The sequence below is a fragment of the Bufo gargarizans genome, chromosome 6 (assembly GCF_014858855.1).
Source record: "Bufo gargarizans isolate SCDJY-AF-19 chromosome 6, ASM1485885v1, whole genome shotgun sequence".
Taxonomy (NCBI): Eukaryota; Metazoa; Chordata; class Amphibia; order Anura; family Bufonidae; genus Bufo; species Bufo gargarizans.
Window position 1 is genome coordinate 263354203 of NC_058085.1, and position 23841 is coordinate 263378043.

The following is a 23841-nucleotide window of genomic DNA, read 5'->3' on the forward strand; positions in this document are numbered from 1 at the left end:
GCCACCAATGATTTTAATACTGGGGAGGGAGGGGGGTCTAGCAGTTATGTACACAGTTCTTAGTATATTCTAACTTGAAGCGTCCCCATCACCATGGGAACCCCTCTGTGTTAGAATATACTGTCGGATCTGAGTTTTCACGATCGTGAAAACTCAGATATGAAAAAGCTAATACTATTATTTTCCGTTATAACCATGTTATAATGGAAAATATTAAAGTGAAGTTGACTTTAATGGGGTTAGGGTCTAAGTTCCGATCAAGTTCTGGTCCCGAACCCGAACTTTTTTTTAAAGTTCAGCCGAACTCCCCGAACCCGAACATCTAGGTGTTCACTCAACTCTACTCATAAACTCTTATTTAAGTCCTATTCTTATCAGTTTCATAAGAACTGAGCTATAATGTGTGTTTATGAGCTGTCAGGAATTCAGAGATAACGGCTACACATGAGCTGTCATAGCTTCTACCTGACGGGACTGTGATCAGAAAGCCTGCTGCTCTGCAAATACACAGACTGACATCTGTACTGAGAAAATTGGCGAAAAAGTTGAATAAAGACCGATTGAAAAAGTGATTTGTAGCCCAAAATGAATAGAATGCAATAATAAAAGAAATTGCCCCCCAAAGCCCTTAAATTAACCCTTTATAGGCCCCACACACTATGGAGTCACTCCCATCAGGCACCTTGACCTTTTGATGATATTTACACATCTGATGAAAGAAACAATATTCTGGTCTCCATTTTCAACTTAAATTAAATTAAGCCTGAAAGCCAGATGTGAAATGTATTGACCGTTTCTGGAGACCAACAATAATTCACTTATAGAAGGAGGCGCGGTCAATTGAGAGACATAGGGCAACCTTTGTTCAATACAGCTGGCTGGGCTGGAGCCGCACCAATTATATAATTATCACTAAAAATACATTTCACATTTGAGGGAACAACAACCTTCAACTATGTGAGCGGATCAAGTCTATATGGATTTTTGGCATCTGCATATACATATAATTGTTTCCATTCAGTGGCAGCAAGCTGAAAGCTATGAGTTAAAGCACAATGGCCCAGATTTACCTGTAGATGAAGTAAACGTGGGCTTCAGAACGGTACCAGATTTATCACGGGGCCTCAGGCTGGAGGACACTTTTCTCTGACTCTATACCAGCTATTGGTTGGCTTACTTTGAGACAGATTTTGACCCCAGAATTTATTTCCAGTGAAACTTGGCCTCTTCTGCTAAGCCATGCCCCCTTTCAAACAAGTCGGAAAACATTTACAAAACCTAATTGTGGCACAACTGTGCCAATTTGTACCAATTTTTAGAAAGATTCTAGGTGCAGACACATTAGTAAATCTGGGCCAATATCCGTTATAAAGTTGCTAAACCCTTCATTATACAATGGGTAAAGAGGGGTATTACTGCCGAAGACATTGATTGCATATCGCTATGTCCTCCTATCTACAGAATGGGAAACACACAGCGCATTCGCAGCCACCCTCCGCTGATATGGGACCCTCGGAAATAACTGAGCCAGTGCTCCCATAGTGGTGAGTGGAGGGTGGCCACACATGAACAGCTGCTCAGCCTTCACATTGGGGGGACTGTTCTGGGGATAGGAGCAGGTCCAAGAGGTGGGACCTGCCCCTATCTGACATCGAGAACACATCCTAGCAATATGCTATCATTGTCTGAGATGGGAATACCTCTTTAAGTCTTATTACGTAAGACTGGACTGGCCCTTCAATATCTGAGTTTAGTGGCGCAATGACTTCTATGAGATAACCACTACTTTGTGTTTTCCCGCAGAGCTGGAGGCTGATGAATGGTGTAAGGTGATGCACACTGAGTGTCTCGGGACCAGGATTAATGACATCAGTTTGGGAGAACCAGATTTGTTGGCAACTGGTGTAGAAAGAGAGCAGAATGGTGAGAGAGAGTTCTTGACCACCACACACACCGGTAACTGCATGTACTCCAACCATATCCAAAGCTGCAAAGATCTGCGGACTTCTGATACCAGGAACCCATTGGTATTGTGCAGACAGACACACCTCTAACAGTTTATCTGAAATCCCATAAGGCAGTGTGTTTCATTGTGGGAGATGTAGGATTTCTTTACTCCTCCAGGCTACTGTACATTGCACCGCATACTCTGTATAGGGTTCAGCAGTGAAATGGGAAATTCTGTAAAAAAAAATAAAAAATTGTGCATGCAGCTTTGGATGTGACTGGAGTATAAGCATTTCTTAAGTCATTGACTGATAATGTATGTTCGCAGCCACACACTGAAATCCGTGGCTGCATTCAGGTTATGTAATCTGGGGTCGACTTGGTTCTTACTGAATGTCTCTATCTTAACTCTTCTCATAAAGATTTTTGACTTACATTTTGTTTTTCTCCCAGAGAGATTCAATGTGTATTTGATGCCATCCCCTAATACAGATGTCCATGGGGAATGCACTCTTCAGATCACGTTTGAGAACATTAGCTTATGGGACGTGCAAAACCCCAGGCTGAAGCTTGTGTCTTGGCCGCTAAGCTCGCTGCGGAGGTACGGGAGGGACCCAGCCTGGTTCACTTTTGAAGCCGGCAGGTGAGTACAGACAAGCAGGGGCGGGTTAAGTGTATCATAGGTCCGGGCCTGTTTACCCATCTTGGGCCCCCTCCCTCCATTTGTTAAAATGCGTCCCCTCTTTCAAGCCCTGCCCCATATTTATATTTTCTGGTAAATATTAATGAAAACTATGTATATCACATATATAGTATAACACCCTCAGCCCCTCACAGTATATAGTATAACACCATATAATATTACACCCCACAGTATATACTATAACATCCCACAGTATACCGTATATAGTAAACCACACAACAGTATACAGTATATAGCAGTGATGGCTAATCTCCGGCACTCCAGCTGTGATGAAACTACGACTCCCAGCATGTGCCATTCATTTCTATGGAGTTCTGAGAACAGTCAAGCAAGTGTGCATTTTGGGAGTTGTAGTTTTTCCACAGCTGGAGTGCTTTTTAGCCATCACAGGTATATAGTATAACAACTCACGTCTGGGGTATCCCTTACACTTTAAGAGGTTTTTATGATATATGTCCCTCTATTAGAGCACGTTGTCGTGACACCAGTTGCATTGCTGCAACTAGGATCTGGACTCCCCTTTAAGTAGATGGAATAAGTGTAGATACCCAGATGTAGGATTGTCAGAGTGGTTCAGAGTGACCTGAAGGTGTTGGATACACGCGTCACGGTGCTCCTACCTGGATATCCTTGGATCCCAGACGTGGTTGTCCGAAGCAGTGATAAAAGGGGTGATTAACTTGGATGGTGAAGGAATAATTGAGTCCAGACTTTCAGCATTTTACACAGCTTTACTTTGTTATCACAATTTTCACAACTTTGCATAAACTTGCATCAAGGAACAATCTTCCAACTCTATCTTGGTCATCAGCAGGTTTTGGCATGAAAATGGCAGGCACATACAATCAGCTCTGTACATCTGTACTCTCTCAGCTCTGCTATGCTGGGTTAAATAGGAACTTTTCCTCTTCTGCTGGAACTTAGTTTTCAGTAGTCTGTCTCTTACTTTTGACTTAGCTTGGCTTTTAGGCAATGCAAGCCCAAGAGGGGACATGCAACCATGTAGAACTCACTGACAGGGCCTGTCCAGCAGGGACGAGGCCTGCTCCTTCCCCAAAGAGGGGATCCTCGAGACAAAACCTGTCCCCAGGAGGGGTAGGCTTGAACTCACTCCTAACTAATCTCCTCCCTAAAGGGAGCAAGAGAGATGTAGAGAAGGTTCCATCTTCTGATAACCAGCACTGCCAAGTTTGGGTCCACCTGCTGGTGAACCAGGCACATTACATGTTAACAGTAATTCACAAGGAAATATATACACACATATTGCAGGGCATGATATTAGATGTACAAAATGACACAGGATTCACCATTTAGGATAGTGGGGCCCAAAAGAGGTGGTAATGCCACTTGGGAGTATTACACATGGAGCAAGGAACTCTGGGAAGGTGGGATCACCCATAATGTCATGTCACAGCCCTATAAATAGCCTCAGCCTTTATGGATTCTGCCATTTACCAGTGTACTTAGTGCAGGGAGAGACATGAGCAGGCGCTAGGGACAGTGTTTGAAAAAACATCATTGTGCTAAAAAAAGATTTACAAGTGCAGGGAAAGATTATTTAAGGTGTACTGAAAGGATAGGGAGGAATTATTCCACAGCATTTATGTTGAACAGGGTTCAGTAGGGGAGGTTACAGCCTGGGTAATAGGAACAATACTATTACAACTTGCTGCACAGACTGGGCACCCAAATTGCCATTATACAGCTCTGTAATTCCAGTTCTTGTTATTGGGGTGTTCCAGTCATTAACAGGATTTATTACAAGGAAATATTTCCATGTCTTATTTGCCCTTGTGTGGTGCAGTTATATGTTTTAATGCATTTTTGGGCTTGTATTAGTGGGAAAAAAGGGCTTATTAGCCGTTGTGTGGTGAAGTGCTAAAATTACAGCCTTTTTTGTTGTGTATTAGTGGCAAAAGTAAAATATATTTGCCATTCAGCACTGCAGTTATATGTTCTAAAGCCTTTTGTGGCATGTATAAGTGGGAAAAAAAAAATATTTGCTGTTCAGCGGTGTAGTGATATGATCTAAATCCTTTTGTGGCGTGTATTAGTGGCAAAAGAAAAATATATTTGCTGTTCAGCGGTGCAGTTATATGTTCTAAAGCCTTGTGTGGAGTGTATTAGTGGCAAAAGGAAAAAATATTTGCCGTTCAGCGGTGCAGTTATATGTTATAAAGCCTTTTGTGGTGTGTATTAGTGGCAAAAGAAAAATATATTTACCGTTCAGCGGTGCATTTATATGTTCTAAAGCCTTTTGTGGCATGTATAAGTGGAAAAATAAAATATATATTTGCCATTCAGTGGTGCAGTTATATGTTCTAAAGCTTTGTGTGGAGTGTATTAGTGGCAAAAGAAAAATACATTTGCTGTTCAGCGGTGCAGTTATATGTTCTAAAGCCCTTTTTGTTGTGTATTTCTGGCAAAAGTTAAATATATTTGACGTTCAGCGGATGGCGGATTCTCAACAGACAGGATCCGTTTTTTGTGGGTTATTGTTCTGACGGATCAGAGGAAGGGCAAAATAATCAGTGACATCAACACACGCTTACTGCTGACACCCTCTCCACTCTGTTGGGGGGGGGGGCTCTACTTGTATAAGCGTTTAATAGAACAGGTTCTGTAGACATCTATGTGGAATCAGCTGATGACGGTGTAAAAGGAGTGCGCTTCTTTGGTGCTAGCATCGACCTGTAAGGCTGAGTTCATGCTTGAGTTATTTGGTCAGTTTTGGCCCTGTGACTGCCCAAATAAGTGAAGTGTGCACTGATTCTAAGAGCGACGCCTGTCATCTGCATGTCATACTGACTCACAGTATTATTTCACTACCACAGCAGACTCCCTATGCGTGTTATTGCAAGGCACAGTGTTCTACACCACTATAAAGGCCCATTTGCAATTCAGTATACAGTATACCACCCCACAGTATGTAGTACCTCTGGGTATGCAGTATACAGTATAACATCCCATAGTATTTAGTACCCTACAATATGCAGTATACAGTATACCACCCCACAGTAAATAGAACTCCACAGTATACCGTAAAGCACCCGACAGTATATAGAACACTACAGTATACAATATTGCACCCCGCAGTATATAGTATAACATCTCACAGTATATAATACCCTACAGTATGAAGTATACAGTATAGTACCCCACAGTATATAGTACCCCGTACTATGCAGTATACTGTATAATACCCCAAAGTAGGCAGTACCTCACAGTATGCACTATACATTATAGCACCCCACAGTATATAGTACCCAGCAATATGCAGTATATGCTATAACAACCCACAGTATAACACCCTCTGTCACCTTTTTTTGATGTAATCTTCACATAAAACTATGACAAATTTCTCCCGCAACAGCACTACTCCTGGAGGAGAAAAGCCCTGTGATGACCTGGCCAAGTGACCAGTAACATTCACTTGTTACTGGTCACATGACAATTATTTCATCACAGGTCCTTTCTCTTACAAGCATTACACTCTCGTTCCTTGTAATGAGTGTTTTGGGCAAGGTTAGGGCCCATAGAAATATTGGGTCCCAGAATGCAGACCCAAGCGCCCCTATTATAATCCACCGTTGGATACAAGTATCACATGACCTGCTGCTTTGGATCGTGTCACATGATTATTTAATGAATGTCCATCATTAACTGTAGGTCCATCTTTTAATATAGATCCATTACTAGATGAAAGTTCATCATTGAATTAAGGGCCATCACCGAATAAAGGTCCATCAGTGGGTAAAGGCCCATTATTGAAAAACAGTCAGACACTGAACAAAAGTCCATTATTGGACAAATTTCCATCGACTAAGGTCCACCATTAGATGTAGATTCTTCATTAGATATAGAGTCGTCATTTGATGTAGGTCTAACATTGCATGTAGGCTTACCATTCAATACAAGTCCTCTGTTGAATAAAGGTTCATCATAAGATAGAGGAAACCCATCGTGGGATAAAGGTCTGCCATTGGATAAAGGTTCATTTAGATCCATTATGGCATGAATAAAAATAGGATAAAGGTAGGTTGGCAGTCAATCTCCTTAAGATTGAGGTGTACAGAACAAGTCTATGATTTTCCTGAACATATTGACTCGTTCTACTCGTCTCTAACCTTCTAGCGGGCATTCTCCTTATGTCATGTGACACGATCCCAGGCGGCATGCTTAGTAATTTGCAGGTTTTTTATACTGAGAGGTAATCCTGGGCTGGCTGATAACATTCTTATCTTGCTATGTGTTTGCTCAGGGCTAGGATGTCACCACAGTGATGGTGGTAGGTGAGGGAGTATGCTCTATGGGGAAGAGTATTGGATTTGGCTGGAGAAGTCTCATGTGGTGTTGTGTTTGTCTGTTGGCAGGATGTGTGACACCGGGGAGGGGCTGTTCATTTTCCAAACCAGAGAAGGTGAAGCCATTTATCATAAAGTTCATTCAGCCGCCCTGGCAATAGCAGAACAACATGAACGGTTACTGCAGAGCGTCAAGAATTCAATGGTATGTAATCTATCCTTCCATCCATCCATCCATCCACCTACAGTATGTCTGTTCTGAAGCAGAATTCATAATGATTATATGACCCTTATAATTGTAAGTACTATCAGGCATCTATTATGGGGTACAATAATCTGAGATGTTCTGCAGATCTCTAACAAAGACAATAAGGAAGTTAAGCAACATATAATAAAGAAAACTCCTGTAGACTGTTATTGTATTTTTACGGCTGTTTTAATTACAGTGTATGACATCTTTTGCATTCAGTTGTGAAAAGACAGCTTCATCCACCATACTGCAGGAATCTTTTATGTGGTGGGATATAGTGGGTTAGGTACAATGTCTGGTAATTAATGCCTAGGTGTAACCAGAGATGAGGATCTTGTTCGGAGACTCCCATTGATTTACTCAGAATTCCCTAATGGGGTTATATAAATGATAAGGAGCTTCAAGGAGGGGAAAATAAGTTTTTGTTTGAAAAATCTAGTCATCCTCAGTCCTCAATTACAAGACCGAACCTTCAAGAAGAAAGAGAGAATGACAGCACCAACTAGTGATGGATAGTTAGATTTATGAATCAAGCTTTGTTCATTGAGATAGTGTATACCAGTCTTGCACCCAACCAAAATATCATTGTGCTGTTGTCCTGTACCCCAAGTGTCAGTGTGTCATTGTCCTGTACCTCAAGTGTCAGTGTGTCATTGTACTGCACCCCAAGTGTCAATGTGTCATTGTCCTGTACCCCAAGTGTCAGTGTGTCATTGTCCTGTACCTCAAGTGTCAGTGGGTCATTGTCCTGCACCCCAAGTGTCAGTGTGTCATTGTCCTGCACCCCAATTGTCAGTGTGTCATTGTCCTGCACCCCAAGTGTCAGTGTGTCATTGTCCTGTACCCCAAGTGTCAGTGTGTCGTTTTCATGCACCTCAAGTGTCAGCGTGTCGTTGTCCTGCACCCCAAGTGTCAGCGTGTCGTTGTCCTGTACCCCAAGTGTCAGTGTGTCATTGTCCTGTACCCCAAGTGTCAGTGTGCCATTGTCCTGCACCCCAAGTGTCAGTGTGTCATTGTCCTGTACCCCAGGTGTCAGTGTGTCATTGTCCTGCACCCCAAGTGTCGGTGTGTCATTGTCCTGTACCCCAAGTGTCGGTGTGTCATTGTCCTGTATCCCCAAGTGTCAGTGTGTCATTGTCCTGTACCCCAGGTGTCAGTATGTCATTGTCCTAGACCCCAAGTGTCAGTGTGTCATTGTCCTGCACCCCAAGTGTCAGTGTGTCATTGTCCTGTACCCCAAGTGTCAGTGTGTCATTGTCCTGTACCCCAGGTGTCAGTGTGTCATTGTCCTGTACCCCAGGTGTCAGTATGTCATTGTCCTGTACCCCAAGTGTCAGTATGTCATTGTCCTGTACCCCAAGTGTCAGTGTGTCATTATACTGTATTCCAAGTGTCAGTGTGTCATTGTCATGTACCCCAGGTGTCAGTGTGTCATTGTCCTGTACTCCAAGTGTCAGTGTGTCATTGTCCTGTACCCCAGGTGTCAGTGTGTCATTGTCCTGTACCCCAAGTGTCAGTGTGTCATTGTCCTGTACCCCAGGTGTCAGTATGTCATTGTCCTGTACCTCAGGTGTCAGTGTGTCATTGTCCTGTACCCCAAGTGTCAGTGTATCATTGTCCTGCACCCCAAGTGTCAGTGTGTCATTGTCCTGTACCCCAAGTGTCAGTGTGTCATTGTCCTGTACCCCAGGTGTCAGTGTGTCATTGTCCTGTACCCCAGGTGTCAGTATGTCCTTGTCCTGTACCCCAAGTGTCAGTGTGTCATTATCCTGTACTCCAAGTGTCAGTGTGTCATTGTCCTGTACCCCAAGTGTCAGTGTGTCATTGTCCTGCACCTCAAGTGTCAGTGTGTCATTATCCTGCACCCCAAGTGTCAGTGTGTCATTGTCCTGTACTTCAAGTGTCAGTGTGTCATTGTCCTGTACTCCAAGTGTCAGTGTGTCATTGTCATGGACCCCAAGTGTCAGTGTGTCATTGTCCTGTACCCCAGGTGTCAGTGTGTCATTGTCCTGTACCCCAAGTGTCAGTGTGTCATTGTCCTGTACCCCAAGTGTCAGTGTGTCATTGTCCTGTACCCCAGGTGTCAGTATGTCATTGTCCTGTACCCCATGTGTCAGTGTGTCATTGTCCTGTACCCCAGGTGTCAGTGTTTCATTGTCCTGTACCCCAAGTGTCAGTGTGTCATTGTCCTGTACCCCAAGTGTCAGTGTGTCATTGTCCCATACCCCAAGTGTCAGTGTGTCATTGTCCTGTACCCCAAGTGTAAGTGTGTCATTGTCATGGACCCCAAGTGTCAGTGTGTCATTGTCCTGTACCCCAAGTGTCAGTGTGTCATTGTCCCGTACCCCAAGTGTCAGTGTGTCATTGTCCTGTTCTCTAAGCATCACTGTGTCAGCTGCTAATCCTCATAATGCGGTGCTCATTGCGGTGCCACTCTCCATGGTGCTGAAACTGATGTCCCTGCATCCACCTTACATAAGTTACTGGATCTCACAACTATGTGATAGCGGCTCCACAGCACAAATCACTCCCTAATGTGGTAGGCTGGTATCGCTATTATCCAGTGCCCTATGAGGAATGCCGAATCTTTACTGATGGATGGGAAGTAAATGAAGACGCTGACATCTTGTGTGAGGGGAGGATTTTTATATTCATTTTTGTCAATCACAGGAATAGGTGTATCTACCAGGATAACAGTTACTATGAGGCAGAACCCATCTCCAGGCAGAGTGGTAAAATGAATGCAGATCACAGTAACAGCGGAGGCTAATATAATCGCTAGCCCCCAGTCTTAATAGAGTGATCCCAGGAAACGCATGTATTCAGATGCAAGCAGAACGACACGGTAAACCGTAAGAGTGAGGGTCTAGCGTGTAAACCGTTCACCCTATATTAGCATCATAGACTGTCTCAGAGAGGGTGCTTGATACCACATGCATCCGTGGCTGTTTTTCAGCAGCACAGAGAATTTCAGGAGAGTCCTGATCTTGTGGGAGCTCACAGCCCGAGAGTCACAGTGTAAGGAGCAAGATCCTCCAGCAGCACAGATGATTTCAGGAGAGTCGCTTACTGATCTTGAGGAAGTTAACAAACTGAGAATTGTATAGTGGAAGAAGTAGGGTCTCCGGCAGCACTTAGTGTTTCAGGAGATGAATGTGTTAATCTTGTGGTTCAGCCAGTTACTAAGTTTACCATGTGTTTTCTTGCAGCTTCAAATGAGAATGAGTGAGAGGACAGTGTCTCTGAACACCATGGTCCCACTACCTCGCAGCGCTTACTGGCAGCACATTACGAGACAGCACAGTACAGGACAGCTCTACAGCCTGCAAGGTAAATCGCAAGGAAGAGCACTGACTGAAGCCTCGCGTTTTGGGCGGATCCGTCATGGATCTGCAAAAACGGATCCGTTACAATAATACAACCGCATGCATCCGTCATGAACGGAGCCGTTTGTATTATCTGTAACATAGCCAAGATGGATCCGTCATGAACTCAATTGAAAGTCAATGGGAGACGGATCCGTTTTCGATTGTGTCAGAGAAAACGGATCCGTCCCCATTGACTTACATTGTGTGCCAGGGCAGATAAATTTGGCTCAGTTTTGTCAAGAGGAGAGCAAAACGCTACATTCAGCATTTTGGTGTCCGCCTCCAGAGCGGAATGGAGACAGAACGGAGGTAAACTGATGCATTCTGAGCAGATGCTTTTCCATTCAGAATGCATTAGGGCAAAACTGATCCGTTTTGGACCTCTTGTGAGAGCCCTGAACGGATCTCACAAACGGAAAGCCAAAACGCAAGTGTGAAAGTAGCCTTAGACTGGCCGATTGTTGGCCAATTCATCATTAACGGAACACTCGTTAGCGATGATCTGGCAGTATAATACTGCTGCCAACTAGTCAGTATTGGGACAAACGATGGCATAAGCAATCGCTCTTTCCCATACTGTGGGGGAGATCACTGCATGTAATAGCAGCAGTCTCCTCCACTAGCGAGCAGCTGATTGCCTAGATTCCCACAATTGTCTGCTAGCTCGTTTAATCTATTACAGCCCTTACCTCAGCACACTCATTTATAACATACTGTAAGAACACTTATTATCTCAGGCCTCTGACCTTTCATCTCAGACCTTTGAAATACTAGTTCATTCGCGGCCGTGATAAAGGTGTGTTGACTATTCACACAATACATCATATAATACACTTGGTTTCTCACAGCGAAGGTGAAACTTGTTAATTAGCCATTTACACTACACGTTTACCATTAATAAATGTGCAGGATTATTAATTACTCCTCTTCTAATGAAAAGTAAATCAGTTTACATATTAAGGAGCCAGCGGACGCTCCACATGGGAATCAGGTAGGATAATTAAATTAAATGAAAAAATAAAATAAAAATGGCTGCATGATATTGGCCATAAATACATCAGTAAATGATCTGCATCAATCTCAATTACACAAGTCGGCTGCGGACATGTTATTGATTCCCAACATATTTGGCTTCATTTACTTGAATACATTATATGAATTTATAATCATTTACCTCAGCCTACAGCATCTCTCTACCTCCATATACCTGCTGCTTCAGTGTAGATCCCAGCTGTGCTGCCTGTGATTGGCAGACACCGCCATCTAGTGGCGGTGTTGAGTATTACAGCGTTGTTTTTGAAATATTACTTAGTTATTATTTGATATCAAGTTAGTAATTGATCAGTGCTCTGAAATATTAGTTGGATTTATAAGATATACAATACATGGCTATCTTCCAGAAACAACTATACTCTTGACTATTGACTTTGTATGGTATTGCTGCCCATGGACAAGAGTGGCACTGTTTTTCTAATCTGATATATCCATAATTTCTTGATTTCTGAGATAATAAGGGAACGTCCACATGGGGATGTAAAATGCTCCAGTAATTTCAATTCTTGGCAAAATCCTAATTAGTTGCATGCAGACTGGCTCGAGATTTGATGCAGATTTCACTCTCTGCATTGCAAGGGTGAAATCTGTGGTGGAAATTTGCTACATAAATTGACATGTTGGAGATTTAAAATCTACACAACAGGTCAGTTTACACTCTGGATTGTTTCTACAGTATATGGATGAGATTTCTTCAAATCTCTTTATTTGGTTAGTACTGCAAAACACTGCAGATTTTCCATGCACAAACCCACTGCAGTAAATTCATAGCGTTTCCATGTCATGTCGATGTACCCTAAGCCAATGCTCCAAAGTAATATATCAAACTGTGAGATGATAAGGCAGCACCCTGAGGTATTGTATCAGGCTCCGGGTCTTGAAAGAAAGCATTGAAATAATAAACCAGTAAACTAAGAAAATATAAGAAGTCAAAAGAAGATAATTATATTATATATATATACACACACAGTATATTGTAAATGTCTGAAATAATATACTCTCCTGAGATAATATCTAGATGTCTGACATAATAAGACGGTAACCTGAGATAATATCTACATGTCTGACATAATAAGTCAGTGACCTGAGATATTATCTAGATGTTGAGATAATTAAACGGTGCCCTAGATATCTGAGATAATAAATCAGTGCCCGAGGTAACATATAGATGTTTGCGATATAAGTACCCCGAGATAATATCTCAATGTCTGAAATAATAATTCAGTATCCTGAGGTAACATCTAGATGCCTGAAATTATAAATAAGTGCCCTGAGGTAATATCTACATGTCTGACATAATAAGTCAGTGCCCTGAGATAATATCTACATGTCTGACATAATAAGAAGGTAACCTGAGATAATATCTACATGTCTGAGATAATAAGAAGGTAACCTGAGATAATATCTACATGTCTGAGATAATAAGAAGGTAACCTGAGATAATATCTACATGTCTGAGATAATAAGTCAGTGCCCTGAGATAATATCTACATGTCTGAGATAATAAGTTAGTGACCTGAGATATTATCTAGATGTTTGAGATAATTAAATGGTGCCCTAGATATCTGAGATAATAAATCAGTGCCCGAGGTAACATCTAGATGTTTGCGATATAAGTACCCTGAGATAATATCTCAATGTCTGAAATAATAATTCAGTATCCTGAGGTAACATCTAGATGCCTGAAATTATAAATAAGTGCCCTGAGATAATATCTAGAGGTCTGTGATAATAAGCCAGTGCCCTGAGGTAATATCTAGATGACTGAAATAATAAGTCAGTGCCATGAGATAATATCTATATGTCTGAAATAATAATTCAGTGTCCTAAAGTAATATCTAGATGCTTGAAATTTTAAATCAGTACCCTGAGATCATATCTAGATGTCTGAGATAATAAATCAGTGCCCTGAGGTAATATCTAAATGTCTGAGGTAATAAATCAGTGCCCTGAGATAATATCTAGATGTCTGTCATAATAAATCAGTGCCCTGAGGTAACATCTAGATGTCTGACATAATAAATCAGTGACCTAAGATATTATCTAGATGTTTGAGATAATAAATCAGTGATAAGATATTGTCTAGATGTTTGAGATAAGTTAGCACCCTGAGGTAATATCTAGATGTCTGAGATAATAAATCAGTGCCCTGAGATAATATCTAGACGTCTGAGAAAATAAGTCAGTGACCTGAGATATTATCTAGATGTTTGAGATAATAAGTCAGTGCCCTGAGGTAATATCTAGATGTCTGAGATAATAAAGGCCCCTTTACATGAGTAGATAATCATTAGAAAAATCATGAAATCTAGCAAAAGTGATTACTTAGCGAGTAGTGTAATATCATCGGAAGACATGCAGTAATTGTTTAGTTTGTCGTTCTGATGTAGAAACCTAAACCATTGTTTGTCGTCCAGAATTCAGACAGGTATGGCTTACAGCACAGATGATTCCACAGTGGGTGTGGAATGGAACTGTTTGCTTGACAAACAATCTATTACACGATCGCACTAACACATTTTTAGACAATACGCTGCGCATCTAAAGGGTTGTTGCTCGAACGTTAACAAATTAACTAACGACTTGTTCATTGCCCGATCCAATCAATTATCTACTCATGTAAAGGGGCCTTAAAAGGTTATTCCCATCTGGAATATTGGGGACACATCGCGAGGATATGCCCCCAATGTCTGATACTTACAAAGTGTGCCCTCCATTAAGTCCTGTGGGAGTGCGGGAAATAGACGAATGGTACGCCCACAGCTCCATTCACTTCTATGGGGCTTACGGAAATAGCTGAGCCAGCACTCGGCTATTTTCAGCGCTCTCATAGGAATGAATGGAGGGCAGCCATGTATCCCTGGTGTGCCCTCCTCCACTTTGCGGGCTCCATTCTAAATATATCAGACATTGGGGGCATATTCTAGCAATACGTCTCCAATGTCTAAGATGAGAATACCCCTTTTAAGTCAGTACCCTGACATATGTCTGCAAAAATAAATAGATAATGAAAAAGTAGATGGTAAGTCTGTTCTCTTTTTTTTTTTTTTTTTTTTTTTTTTTACTCCTAATATAATCATAAGAAATATGAAACCAATAAAAATGTATTGAAATTTTTTTTTCTTATAAAAATGTATTGAAATTTTTCTTTCTTATATTTTATTCCTGCCTCTTCCTTCACCTGTTGGTGAGAAGACCTCTCCAATCCACAGAAATTGCATCGAACAGACACATTTCCAACATACCGGTCCGAGCACTGACAGATGGTGCAACAGACTTCTTGGTTACTCTTTAACAATAAACTATTTGGAACTGAGGAGAAAGCTTGGACTACTTATCTTCTGTGACCGGCAGGACAAGCAGCAACAACTATCAGCCTGAATATTTCTATATTCAAAGATGCAACTTTTTTAACCTCACCAAGACTGTGCTTTACACATTCAGGAAAACATTTTTGATTTTGACCTTGAATCATCATGAAATATATTCTGCTCATATCAACCACACTAAACCTACAGCTCTCCTTCTGGTGTGAAACAACAGCTTCTACAACTTACTGTTGGCAGTTATAATTTCACATCAGCTGAAGAGCAGGTTCTCAACCTCTACTGTAGATCATGCTGTAGGTGAGCAGCCAGTGGTTCTACAGCTGGGACTGCTATAGAGCCTTTGGTTTCCTGGACCTGCACTGTCTTGTATTTTCTTGTGTTTTATGTCGTTATGGAGGTGAACAGTCATCATATTGGGGTTCTGAGTCTTGTCTGTCTGTTTCTGTATTTCATGGTTGGTTAATTTGCACACAAGATGGCCGAGACACCATTATTTCTTCATAAAGTCAAAGAGTATATAAATCCTTAGATTAGTAGAAAGTTGTGGACAAAAAGAAAAATGGTTGGTATTCAATTTTGGAAAACTGCAGAATCTTTGAATACTTTTGAATTTCAGGAAAACAATCCCTACAGTAAATTTCTAATGATGAAACTGATGATCAGGAGACCATCCTCACGGAGCAGTTTGAAACTTTTGACATACTGTCTAAACCTTAGTTCTGCTGTCATTCGTTTTCCTAGAGATGACACATGGGGTAAGAAGAAGACTTGAGTCAGTGGAGACCTTTCTAGATGTGAAGCTCAAGTTACCATTTGTTTCCAGTGTATCTGTCAGGAGCTAGATGTGACAGCACAATTGCCCATATTTACTAATGTTAGTGCACCTAGACATCGTCATAAATTGCACTGTGTTTTTATGGCGCAATTTGGTGCATTTAGCTTTAGATAAATCCAGAGCGTTTGGTTTAGGGACATGGCTTCACACGAAATGGCCTTGGCCTATGATGCAACATTTTGCACCAAAATGGCACCACCGTTCTGGCACAAAAATGATTTAGCAAAGTAACCCAACCAGTTTGTGATGTAATGTTAGACAACAGCGTATAACTCAGTACCAGATTTATCATCCAGCCTGAGCCCCTGTGATAAATCTGGTGAAGGTCAATCTACAGGAAGACTTCTGCAGAGTGGATGATAAAGGAGCGAGAGGTGAAATAATCATCAGAATACATCAATATGTCCGGTATCTGTCAGGAGGCAGAAGGTACCGAGCAATGTTTGGCAGATCTCTAGAGCTCAGTGGTGTATTAATCTGCAGAGAGTATCACTATGTATAGTATCTGTCAGGAGGCACAAGGTACCAAGCAATGCTTGTCAGATCTCTAGAGGTCAGTGGTGTAATAATCTGCAGAATATATCATGTATAGTATCATTGGAAGCATTGGGGGACAGACCAATCTTCTGCAGATTGCACATGAAGTCACTGATTATCTGCAGAGTACATCAGTCCATTTGCCAGGTGGTAGAAGGGTAGTGTAATATTCTGCAGACAGGGGCGTACACAGATTTCATAAAGCCCCAAGACAAAATGTAGTAAGAGCTCTCCTGCCCCACCCAATTTCCTAGTGCATATGCTTCAATCTTTCACAGGCAATGCAGAATGTAACGTGCAACCCCCAGTTTTCTGACAAATTGACTTGTTTTTTAATAATAGTAGAATACATTTTAATTTAAATAAATAATAGCAAATAAGTTGCTCTTGCTCTCATCCACATCATCCAACTTCTGTATGGGAAAAATATTGGCACCAGACAAGTAGCATAAATAGATTGACAAGTATCCACTATACAGCTGTAAATCACTGCTTCTTGTCATTTAGTATACTACAAAACCGAGTGCCTACAGCCACCACTAGGGGGAGCTTGGTGTATAGGAATTTATACAGCTACCCTTGACTGCAATGGAAGCCATAATGTCTTTTCACTGAGCTCCCTAGTGGTGGACACATGAAAATGCAGTGTTTTCATGTTGAGAGGAGGAGTCCAGTGCCATGTCCACACTCCCTTAAGGCCCTGTAGCAGTCTTCTAGTCTGCGCCACTGTCTGCAGATCTCTAGAGAAGTCAGTGGTGTAATACTCGTCTGACTATATCAATATGTATCTGCCAGGAGGTATAGGGAACAGAACAATGTTCTGCAGTTAGCATTTGGGAAGATGCAAGAACTGGTGACAGGGAATAAATCTGCATCTTTTATATTTGCATTTTACTCAAACTACTGCCAATTCTGGCTTTGTCATTGCTCACAGTCTTATTTCTTTAAATAAATGGCATCATGATCGTATTTTTAACCTTTATGTCACAATTTCTTTCTAATTTTCCACTTGTTGAAGATTTAAGATTTAAACAAGTATGTCTTTTTGACATTTTTCTTGTAATAATTATAAAAAACAACAAAGCTTTGCGGGAACAATGGGGTTCTGCAGCAGCAGTCATGAAGCGGCATATTATGAGGTACTTTGTGAGGATTTGTAGTGTTAAGACCTACAGTGGTTATGGTACTGCGGCCTTCTATTCCTTTCCCAATAGCTGAGCATATGTGATTATAGCTACCATAGGAAATAGGGAGATAGGGTCGATGAATGCAGCTTCCAAGATGATTCTCCCCAGCAAATGGAATATTCCCCAACCATGAGCCTAGACTTCATGAAGGGTGTAACAGGAATACTTTTTATTGCTAACACACTGGCTTTTATGAGAAATCCTCCTGAAAGAGGATCTCCCACAGTAAACAAAGGACAATAACCAATTAACATACAGAGTGACAGTAACACCCGCCCTCTCTCTGCCTGGGAGCTATTGAGATAAGTTAAGGGATAAACCAATTATCTCCAGGCAGAGAGCACACAATTCTCCCAAACGTTGGAACACCCTTTTCCCCACAAGGTATCCCCACAATTGATATGTTGGTCCCTTGATAGCCCCGATCTGGGGGACCAACATATCCAAATTTCACCCAGATCCGTTCAGGGGTTCTTAAAAAACATGGAAGTCACAAGTCGATCAATTCACAAAAAGGTAAAAACCAAATAAAGTCTATTTTCTTCACATGTAGTACAAAAATTAACTAACTTTTGTGGCACAAAGTTGCATTATACAGTACGTTACAAAATAGTGATCTAAATTACAAATAAAGTAAAAAAATACTATAGTAATATATTAGGCCATAAGATGTTATCCTGCATCATTGATTCATAATTGATTTTAGTTTAAAGGGGTTTTCCTAGACTTCAATACTGGTTAGAGATGAGCGAACCACTCGAGATGTGGTTCAGTTCAGGTTCACCAAAGTTTTCAAAAAGTTTGGTTTCTGACCAAAATTGATCTGGAACCGAACCAAAGTGGCTCCAATTATTATAAAAATTGGTATATAACACCCTCTACTCTCCTAGGACCTAATATTGTTTAGGAACGTGTTATCTCTTTTCATTTATTTTATATGATTGTTTTCTTTTTCTCTCCCCAAAATCTCGAACACAAAGACAGCGATAGTAAATGATGTCTGAGTGACACTGACATACATACTGTAGCTATAGGTAAATGCACTTTTGACAAGGTTAACATACAGAGTGTTTAAAAACACACCGCTACGGCAGGTAGGACAGCAGGGACAGGGGCACCTCCAGCAAGACCAGATCTACACATCAGCCAGAGGAGTGTAAAAATCCTCCCGAATCCAGGCTTGGTTCATTTTGACAAAAGTGATGTTTTGGACACTGGTGGAGGACAATTTGGTTACCACGCAGCTGAGTGTAGTGTGTCAGTTTGGGCCAGTGTTCCAGTCTGCCTGCCCAGAAATCCATGGGGTCAGGGAACTGGGTATTTACCAGACACTGGTCAGAGTGTAGGTAGGCCTGAACTTGGACATTGAGGTGGGATCTGTCGGCTTGCTGACTGGCTTTAGCCTGGAGTGGCACGTGGAAAAACTGTTCAATCATGTTGAGGAGACTGAAATGGCTGTTGCTGCCATGGCTTCTACTGCTTGTCGCGGCAGGAAGCGGGCGACTGCAGGGGCAAAGAGGGGGCACCCTTTTCAGACATGCTGGCGGCAGGTGTCTGCTCACGAAAAGCTGCGCACACAGTGTTTCCTGGTAATAACATAAAGTTTTTGAAAACATTCCCTCATTTTGTTTTGATAGCAAGGGTCTAAAAGCATGGCTATCCAATAATCATCTGACTGCTTGAGGTAAAAAAATATGCCAGTCACTGCGTAAGCGAGCCAGCATACAGGTCGTCATTCTCGACAGCGTGCCTGGGTCACCATTTCTTTCCCTGCACTGGAACGACTGGGTGTCCTGGCTGATGCCATCATCATTATCCTCCTCTTGCTCCTCCAACTCCTCCTCCTCTTGCTGTGACAGCTCCTCAGCCTCATCTTCCTCCTCCTCAATGGCAGATTTTCTTTGTGGGTCCCTAACAGCTACAGGGCAGACAAGATGCGTTAGCTGTTCTTCTGTCGTCGTCCCCTGCTGCATGAGCGTCAGCGTTTGTCCTAAGATAAATGACATTGTTTATTCTGCCGCTATCACTACTGACAAATTTTGTAGCCTCGTCGAAGGCATTCCACACCTGACTAGTGCCTCGGATGAGCTGCTACTGCCTGCCCTCGAAACACATGCTCCCTGCTGCTGAGGCGGTCTGGTGGATGACAAAATTGTTCACGGCTTTCCGCTGCTCGTCCATATGCTTGAGCATGTGCATTGTTGAATTCCAGTGAGTTGGCACATTGCAGATTAAGCGGTGTAGTGGCAGGCCGTTCTGTCGCTGAAAGTCCAGGAGAGCATACCTCGTCATGTAAGAATGGCTGAAATGCTTGGATAGCCTCAAGGACATTGCCAGCACCTTGCGTAAACCAGTGTAGTCATGTAGAAAGCATTGCACCACTAAGTTTAAGGAGGAGGAGGCGGAGTAGCAGGTTAAGTTCCTGGTCACATAAAAAACAGCTGTGACGCGTTTCGCCCCGTGAGATGAGCCTTTCTCAAACAGACATTAAAAGGAAAACACAAAATTTAAATAGCCCGCTAAATGCAGGAAGGGACGTCAGGTTACCATGGAAATCATGTACACAAAGCTTTGGAAGCCAAAGTCTGCAGCAAGCGTAGGTAAATGAATGATACTAACATAAGATATTGATGGTAGAAAAGGAAAAGAAACCTGCAAGTAGAGCGTATGAACTATTGACATCATAAGGAAAAGGAACGAGGTATGCTTTCTGTAACCTCATAAACCGTCCTTCATATTTTCCATAAAAACAAAGGAAAAAGGAACACAGTCAATGAAGAAGATCAAATGTGTACACGGGGTAGGCTATACATCACAGGAAACTGTTTAAATCATAGTCCCGATTTAACCCCTTAGGTTCCAGGGTCTGCAGTCTGTGAATCCAAAAAGCTTCTCTTTTCTTGAGAGATTTAACCCTATCTCCCCCTCTTCTTGGGCAAGGTATTAGCTCTATAATCTGAAAACGTAGTTGCGAGATGTTATGGCGGCATTTATCAAAGTGATAGAGTATAGGGAGTGACAAGTTATTTTTCCTTATAGTTGACTTGTGTTTGCAGAATCAGTCCTTCATTCTTGTAGAAGTCTCACCAACAAACACAAAAGTCTACAAGGACATTTCAGGATGTATATAACGAAATTGCTGTTGCATGTAAAGAATCCATTAATGGAGAATTTCTCCCCTGTGTGTGGATGAGTAAAAAACTCACCCCTTATTACACTCGAGCAGTGTATACATTGGAGGCAGGGGAATGTGCCCTTGCAATAAGCAGGATATGGGGTAACGCTGACGCTACTTATGCAGTGGGCCAGGATACGGGTGGATAATAGTTCAGTATTTTGTCGTGATGCCAATTGCAGCATGCGCAGGGTACTACCCCATGGCCCTTCCAAGGTGTTATAATGCACGTCCCAGATTAGGAATATCAGACTGGTGTAATGGCCTATAATGTCTCTATAGGGTGGTGATAAAAGTGTCAACGGTGTCTCCTACCTGGGTACGGCTGGACTCCTGGCTCACTTGTAATAAAGTTGAGTGTAGTGATAGTAGGAGTAAGAGAGGAATTTTGCAGCAGAAATGATGTCCAGACATTTAGATGAAGTTCAAACTTTTCTTTCCAGAAGATAACTTGTATCCAAGCAGTATACAGCTTCGTTCTCTGGTCCCAGCAGGTTTTGGCAATCATTGTCAGGAATAAATGCTTCTGCTTGATATGTGGGGAGCTTGCAGGATAGGGCGTCTGCTTGGTAGCTCTGTAACTGTGGCAGAAATTATTCTTCTGCACTTTTCTGTACTTCTGCTGTATGGGGACAGACTAGCTGAGGAGGAATGGCTTCTCCTAGGTCTCTGGACTGTACTCACAGATAGTTTCTCAGGGGATGCTTGCTTCCTGGAACTCTGGAGGTTGTCTTTTCTGCTTCTTTTAATCCAGCTGAGGCGGCAGGTGTTCAGTCTGGCGATACGATCAATGTCTCAGCCGAGACAAGATCCTTGCTTTCTTCCATATGCAGGGGATCTCCTGAAGGCTATCACACAGCCTTCCCCTAGCAGGGGGGAGACTACACAAACTCTAACTTCCTCCCCACCCATGCTGCAGGAAGTGGGAACAGTCCACATCTCCACAGAGGGGGAGCTAAGCTGGAATAATCCATTACAGCCTAGATATGCTACACTGTAACTAGTACCTTACCAATGCATTGCTGCCAGTAATGGTGTTTAACATGGTTTTATATGCACATTTGTGAAGACATAATATAAATGATATCAGATGACAATATAACGTCTCTTAGAAGATAGTAGCGGGGTAGAGGCATGTAGTAACACAATTAATAATGAAAGTGGGGCACACTCTAAAAGTATAGGGATCTTTATTAACACTGTTGGTAGTAAAAGCACTCAAATAACAGCAGATATTAAAATAACAGCAGATATTGAAAATAAAAATTACAGAAGAAGGTTTAAAATGTAATAAATGTTGACAGTAAGATTAAACCTTAAATAGTAAATGACCATAAAGCAAAATAGATAAAATATAGGTAAAATCTATTAAATAAGACACTATGGTCAATTTCATGGATCCCAATAAAAACTTTGTGTACGGATAATCGATCACTAAGTGTAAACTCACTTGTTGCTTGGTACAAAGTCCCGTAAGGTTAGTATGTTGTTATATATAGCTTTGCAGAAAGTCCGTGCTTGCCAATACTGGCAGTGATCAGAAGCGTATGCAGCCTGTAAGTTTAGCGTTATACAGTGTTCCGGCTGTTCATGCGCACAGCGGCGTCCCGCTGTATTTGATTTGACAATGCGATCGCTTGGCGAAAATTTGGAGAGGCTTACCCGAGGGTCTCTTAGAGCTGGATATTGGACTCGCGACTCGGCGTACCTGTCTTGATTCCGGTCTCACGAGCTGGTGTCCAGATTTGAGTTTTTAAGCGCCAGTGGAATTTGTTTGTTGCACGCGGTGTCGATGTCTTTCATCACCGGCGTGACAGCAGTTACTCACTTCGGCAGCTCACTGGTTAAATGACAATTATCCAGACTTCCTCGGTTTTGCAGGGTCTCTCTACTCCATAGGGGGGCTGATACCAGACGCGTTTCGGGGATTTACGAAAATGACCCCTTCCTCAGTGGTTAGTTACCCCCTACTTGTGTTCCATTTTTATAGTAAATAGAGTCTATCAAAAAAGCTGGTTCAAAGTCCAGGATTTTTTTCGGGATTGGGATCCATGTATACCATTTGGCTTCATACATATGTCAAAAGTGGTATTTTCAACTATTCCATAGGTATCTTATATAAGCAAATAACACACATTATCTAAAAGTATAAGTTCCAAACATATGGATATGAAATTAATAAATATATAAATATCAAAAGGGGAAAGAGAGTGGAATCTTTATATCCGGCTTCAGTGAGGGAGTGTCTCATTATAACCATAGTATAAGGGCACCAGAAGGTGGATGGCAGATTTTTTCCTAATGCAGACCTGCTTACACTGTTTAACATTCTCTTTCAATGGATATCATAAAACAAAAGGATCATACCAATTTTATACATACCTCGCAAAAAGCGCATATAAACCGCATAAAAACGCACTGGTGTGGTTTCAGTATGTCCCCAGGGAGTTTTAATTTACTCCCCTCCTCAAAGGTCTTTAATTTGTTTTGTTTAAATAAATAAATAAATAAATAAATAATTGCGGTTCCAGTGCGTTTTTATTGACAGTTTGATATTGCAGAATTATCCTTGATTTTTTTCAAAGATAATTTTGTTTTCAGAGAGCTCTGCAATATTCAATGCGTTATAATCAACTAGTCTAACTATCCAGTTATTGTTGACTTCAATCTCATGGAGAAAACGCCATATTGATTTCACAATGCCACGCGTTCTGAATGCGGTTCCAATATCTTCTTTTATATAGTTGTTCTAACGAATACTGTATTTATATATCATATTTATGTAGTCATTGGATGGGGACCCCTCCAATGACTACATAAATATGATATATAAATACTGTCAATAAAAACGCACTGGAACCGCAATTATTTATTTATTTATTTATTTATTTATTTAAACAAAACAAATTAAAGACCTTTGAGGAGGGGAGTAAATTAAAACTCCCTGGGGACATACTGAAACCACACCAGTGCGTTTTTATGCGGTTTATATGCGCTTTTTGCGAGGTATGTATAAAATTGGTATGATCCTTTTGTTTTATGATATCCATTGAAAGAGAATGTTAAACAGTGTAAGCAGGTCTGCATTAGGAAAAAATCTGCCATCCACCTTCTGGTGCCCTTATACTATGGTTATAATGAGACACTCCCTCA

At 41.6% G+C, this 23841-nt stretch overlaps 1 protein-coding gene across 1 annotated transcript in view; it reads left to right on the top strand.

Annotated features, from left to right (window-relative positions):
* DOK5 (docking protein 5) overlaps positions 1-17162 on the top strand; it is a 142252-nt gene extending 125090 nt beyond the window's left edge. Inside the window, exons 4-8 of the mRNA XM_044298326.1 lie at positions 1804-1923; positions 2401-2590; positions 7024-7159; positions 10414-10534; positions 14821-17162. Of these exons, the coding sequence (XP_044154261.1) occupies positions 1804-1923; positions 2401-2590; positions 7024-7159; positions 10414-10534; positions 14821-14885 (632 nt within the window). The 3' untranslated portion in view covers positions 14886-17162. The remainder of the gene's footprint in view (positions 1-1803; positions 1924-2400; positions 2591-7023; positions 7160-10413; positions 10535-14820) is intronic.
* Positions 17163-23841: the final 6679 nt, after the last annotated feature.